General features: G+C 35.7%; 1 protein-coding gene across 1 annotated transcript; it reads left to right on the forward strand. All coding sequences in view use genetic code 12, as the record gives it.

Annotated features, from left to right (window-relative positions):
• Window positions 1-2,782: 2,782 nt before the first annotated feature.
• J8A68_000133 (uncharacterized protein) lies at window positions 2,783-4,402 on the forward strand (the record flags this gene model as incomplete). Its single annotated transcript, XM_049404913.1, has 1 exon — window positions 2,783-4,402. One exon carries the CDS (start codon window positions 2,783-2,785, stop codon window positions 4,400-4,402), a length of 1,620 nt encoding a protein of 539 aa, XP_049266559.1.
• Window positions 4,403-6,196: the final 1,794 nt, after the last annotated feature.

The raw sequence follows: 6,196 nt of genomic DNA on the forward strand, positions 1-6,196 counted from the left end.
ATTGTTGATCATTTAAACTTGATTGATCCCAATATCCAGATGCGTTCATTATTGTGTCTATTGGAATTTAATAGTTAAAATATTTAATGTCAAGAATTCCAAAAGAAAACAAAACAAAACAAATTAGATTTGATTAATTGTGTTTGAATATGCTTTATACGTGTTTGCAATTCTTGTAGATCTCGACTATAAATATTTCAAGATATCTTCTATAGAGAAGTTTTCCATAGAGTCTTAAATCCATAAGAAATCTAGTTAAGTCTAAATCTTATTAAAAGGAGAAAACCGAAAGACTGAGTCCAATGGAAGTGTGCGACCACATTATAAAGCCAAAGTGTTGTGTTTAACTTAGATTTGCAAAACTTCCAAAGTAGGAGCGCGCCGAAACATATTCCTATGCAGCTGTGCGTCTTATTGTGTGAACAGGGAATATAATCAACGCGTTCTGTTAATCTGTCGACAACCATTAAGACTTGATTCTTGAAGACCATAACCGTGGCTCCGAATGCCCAAACCGCCGCAACCGCCAAATACAGTAATCCAACTTGACAAACATGTGAGAGAGTTTGTACTCTCCCAGCAAATGTTTAGCATTATAGAAAACATTAGTAAGTATTAAATGTATATAGAAATATAATTAATTTTACATCATACGTGAAAAAAAGGAGCCAAACCAATGTGATACTTAAGATTATTCAAGAATTTCGTGGAAAACTTTCTCCTTACTCTTCGCTCATACAACGAAACAAGCTATCCTCATAAGCAATTATTATAGGATTTCATGAATTGAGAACCGCCAATTATCAAAGAACAACGACCACACTTAATGGTAGAAATTTATCTAGCATATTTTCTGGTTTCCTTTCAAAATTCTCTTACTGTACAATAAAAAATCCTAAGAATTACATTAGCTTTCATCGAACTCTAATCTATTAAGACCATCGAAGGCAATTGAAGAACACAAACTACATCAGGTAATTGCCGAAAGCTTATAATCTTCCTTAAAAAATAATAAGAACCAAATGTGTTTAAATCAATTGTAAGAGTGAAAAGCAATTATTCAGAAATAAGCTTTATTAACCTGGAAGCGCGTTATCTATTTGATATCTCAGATATTATGAACTAATACCTCCCTCTATGACTATAGAATTAATTAACTAAACAAGTTTTACAATCTCAATTCCAAAAGGTGGAAATCCACTCATATTAATACAAATCCAGAAAGCTCGTATAAACTCCTTAGGCAAACCCCTAAGACAAATCCCGAGTAGCATTACTTTAGGTTTCTAACCAGCTGATACTCAACCAAGCTTTACTAATTAACACATATTATAATAGCTTTCTCTTGGGAACCGGCAAACCTTAAAGACCACAGAATGTTCCATTTCGAAATAATCCTTACATCGATTCCGGATCTTCGTTAAGCTTTTTAGTAAAAGTTAATTTGCTCTTCTACAGAATTCATCGAACATGATTTCTTTGCTTGAATAGAAAGTTGGAAATTATGAATGTTTTTATTCCGAAGTGATAAGTGCTACCTTTTAAACCATGATTCTTCTTCAAGAATAACATACATAGTTGGCAAAAAGAAAAATGTTTTATCGAATTTCTTACTCGGGCCTTTACCCTCAATTTATTTAGAAGATAAGAATTTAAGGTTCAAATGACCCATTGATTGTTAGACGCATAGAAAGTTAATGTCAATGCTCCGTGACACAATTGATTCACAAGTCCCCAAAAAAAAAAAGCTTAAAGTAAAACATCACCTTCATTAGGTGCAACAATCAATTCATGGTTCGTGTTTTTTTTTATGGCGATTTTCTCAATATACTTTATGGTACTCATGAAAGTTCATCCATAGATTGGATGGCTCAACTAAATAAGCTGGATTTCAGGATATCATTATGGAATATTTCCAAGTGAATTTCATGTGATTTTGGTATTAAATAAGCTTTTTACATTACGTGTACTAAAAGCTTCTTCACTTACGACTGAAAGTTATATTTAATTCAAAGGAGAAGCTTAATAGTCTGGTCAGGCTACTTTCGAAACCTTTTTTTCTATCCTAGTAAGGTTAAATTGAGTTTTTCATTGAAGAGCAAGGATGATTATACTCAGGGGAGTTAGCTAAGGAAAGTATAATATGTGATTCTTGGCTAGGAGCCAAGTCTCGTAAATGCGAGAAGCAACCAAGATACAACAAAACCATTCGCACAAATATTCCACCATAGTAGGAAATACATCCAAGGAGTTTCTGCCAACTGATTGTCGAACTTCTGGAATGGTGTAGATTCGTGCCAACCTACTAAAAGTTTGTGTTGTTAACTGAAGACACTTTTTGATCATTTAGAAGGTTTCTTCCTCAACTATCAAAAATAAAATCCTTATTCTGTAAAGTCAAAATTTTTGAAACTATAATTGATATCGATCCCGCCCTCCAAATTCGAATGAACACAATATTGAGTATATAAAAGCTTAACTTACCAGAAGGGAGAGTATGGGCTTAAAATAATTATTCCGTGAATGGGTATATTTTTTCTGTGTGTTAAGTATAATTCTGTACTTTAACTTTAATTTTGTGTTCATTCAAACTAATCATTACATTTAAAACACTCAAACCTTGATTCAAGACCACAAGACTCGAGGGTCATGCAAAAACGACGAGTATCTTCGTAGGGATAGAAATTACCTATAAATATGCCTGGTTGGCGCAAATTAGTTCTGGTTTTTTAAACATTTGTTTTTTATTTGCAACCACAAATATTTTTCTCAATAGATTCAAATGAAAATCTACGGTTTACTCCTTACGCTAGTGATCACATCATTAGCCAGAGCTTTCAATTTAGGTTTGATTGGTGACGACGGTAAGGATTTATTTCTCCAATGCATTACATATACATGCCTCTTGACTTACAGTCAATCGGAGGCGAGTGAATTCACATATGATTATAGCCAACGAGCAGTGCTCCTTGATGGAAAGATAATGACCCACAATTATTACTTCTTTCACACACTGGGCACAGAAATTATTTGGACGATCTCTGGAGACGACAACGACATTACCCTTAAGCCTGACGAACAGTTGTACCAGGACTACAGTTACCTGGCTATATGGGCATATGATTGTCCCACCTGTATTTCCATTGACCGGTTCCATGTCTACGGGGATTTTCCAATCCCAGAACCTAATCCTTTGATGGGTACCTTCAAGTTGGCCATCAACGATACTACAAATGCTGGTCTGTCGTTGCGTTATCTTGCTTTTTCCCCTTATCCTGATAGTTCACTTCTGCTTGAATCGGCCACATGGAGTTTTAATCGGATAGCTGCAAACTATTTCTCATTTGAACCACCTTTTGTGTTATATAATGGACAGGAACTCGTTCATACTTTGACATATATCCTTCCCTATTATGGTGTGGATATTCCCTTTATAAAATTTACATTCCAAATCGATTCGACAACTGGTAACAAATTACTCACGCCTAACGTTCAAATGTATTTTATGGAGTCTGGTGATATTTTTATTTATAATGTCGGAGGAGTTTGTACCGCTTTTCCAAATTTTATTGTCGTATACGATGACCCTGAACCAGTTCAACCAGAACCAACTACTGAACCAGAACCAGTTCAACCAGAACCAACCACTGAACCAGAACCAGTTCAACCTGAACCAACTACTGAACCAGAACCAATTCAACCAGAACCAACCACTGAACCAGAACCAGTTCAACCTGAACCAACCACTGAACCAGAACCAGTTCAACCAGAACCAACGACTGAACCAACTACTGAACCAGAACCAGTTCAGCCAGAACCAACCACTGAACCAGAACCAGTTCAACCAGAACCAACTACTGAACCAGAACCAGTTCAACCAGAACCAACGACNGAACCAACTACTGAACCAGAACCAGTTCAACCTGAACCAACTACTGAACCAGAACCAACTGAACCAGAACCAACTGAACCAGAACCAGATGACCCTGTTGATCCTGATGACCCTGTTGATCCTGATGATCCTATTGATCCTGTTGATCCTGATGGTCCTATTGATCCTGATGATGGTACCACGAAAGGAGCACCAGAAGCTAGCTCCCAACGTGTGACGGTCACCCGTCTAGGTACGGTTACTAGCACGGTTTGTGAAGCTCATGGGTCATGCTCAACTAGCACAAGTATTTACACGACTATTATTGAAACGTATTCGCCCGTCATTGAAGAGGATGGTATTACAACTTCCACAAGGATGGTCACTGATTGTGAAGGTAGCAGTTGTGGTCAATCTGGAGGTGAGTACTCCGCAGTGGTTTCAGAATTGTTTGACGAGGCAGCAAAGCTGGTTGGATCTACTTTACTTGTTTGTATAAGTATGCTTATGTCAGCTTTGATTTTTGTTTAAATTTTATTCAGTAATCAGTTTGATAATTTCGGGTAAGATTGTTCATTTGTTTTCGGCAACATCTTACCTTTTGTTTAATTGTATAGATTATATAGTCTTATATACGCTCACCTCTTATGAATAATCATAATTGTAAATGGTAATTACTTTGCAATCCTAGTATTCTTGAATAATTTAGAGTGATGAAACTTTGAGATTCGCCGAGGCGTGCACTGTAACAGAATAGTTCGAAAATAGAATTCACTAGTTTTTTTTTTCTTATATCTATTAGGAAACTATATAATTAGAGATACCCATACAGAAAAACCTGCTCTTATTGAGTTACTCCAAAAGCGTGGAAATTTTTCATGTTTATATATAAATTATTAAAGATGTATGATTGATTTGTAAGATTTTAGTGTGATAATCTAAGGTAGGCTTAGATGGTAACGGTTCTAAAAATACAACTAATATCCCTCTCCGTCAAATGACGAAGTTTTTGCTTTCGTCGTCTTCGTTTGTGCCATAATTTAGTTATGTTTGTGAAATACCTATCGGCTCGAACATATTCATCCTGATGGAGAACTGAGCTTCCGATCAGAAGCCGTAAACTTATAGGGTAACGGGGGCAATGGCGTGTCCATAGGCGCTTAGCAATTGGACAGCCTTGACAGATGTGTGTTAGACCTGGATGAATAACCGTCTCGTCTAGATAAGCTTTCTGATGTCAAGTTATATAATCATGTACCTTTTACTCTACAATGCGAAATGTGACATTCATTGAAAAATTGCAAAAATCTTATTTTTTAGATTATGCATTACTATGCATAAAAAATATTTGTTGCAAAATATTTTTTACACGATGCAATACAAATCTAACAAACGTCACAGGGCCATATACAACAATATTAGAAGAAAGGCCCAATCCCGGAATTACATCCTAGATAGTTTCAGAGGTTGTTGATACAGAAGCTGTGTTCCATTCATTCGAGTTTGAATTAACAAGATTGTAAGGCTTTGTTTCTCGGAAGTGTAAATGAGTTGACAGGAACAGTTCCCTTTTATTGGATTTTTTTAAAAAGATGCATTAGTTTAACGGCATGGTTGAGATTGGATGGTTTCCTAGGTGATTCACTGAACTGGTTGAGATTGGATGGTTTCCTAGGTGATTCACTGAACCTCTTGGAAGAGTTCTTTGACAGTTAAGTCCATTCCATATTAGAAAACGAGACGATTTCTTTCAATCTAGCACGTACGTGGAATATTGTAAAAAACTACTCAGTAGATTCTGAGAAAACTTCTGGTAAGTTGACAAGTTTTGGTTCTACAGGCAAGGAAACAACCAGGTTCTGGTTTTACAGAATGGACTCCGTGTTACCTTTCCAGCTCAGACACAGTATTTTTCGGTTTTATGCCCTATGTGAAAGACTGTATTCTCATGCTTTAAATAGTTAATTACTTAGTTGAACACTTCTTTGAATAGTGAGTACCACAAAGGCAGATATAGGTTGGCATTGTTATGAACCCCACTTTTTAATAATATTTTATACGGTACAACTGTATCTACGTGGACAGTTTTATAAAGCAAAGCTGATTATGGCCGTTTTTATATGGGAATTTATTCAAACAAATACTTGCACTACACGCAATTTCTCTAAGACATCATAAAAGTCCCAACCCAGTGTATAGGTCAAAATAATTAAGAATTTTTTTTTATATAATTATAATAATATCTGTTTGGGGTATACAAAATCTACTGCAACTAAATAAGCTCATTCTCACTCTATATATCTACAACCATTTTAGAAGAACTCA

Source organism: Hemisphaericaspora subhashii (genome assembly GCF_019202705.1).
Source record: "Hemisphaericaspora subhashii strain CBS 10753 chromosome Unknown scaffold237, whole genome shotgun sequence".
NCBI classification, from domain to species: domain Eukaryota; kingdom Fungi; phylum Ascomycota; class Pichiomycetes; order Serinales; family Debaryomycetaceae; genus Hemisphaericaspora; species Hemisphaericaspora subhashii.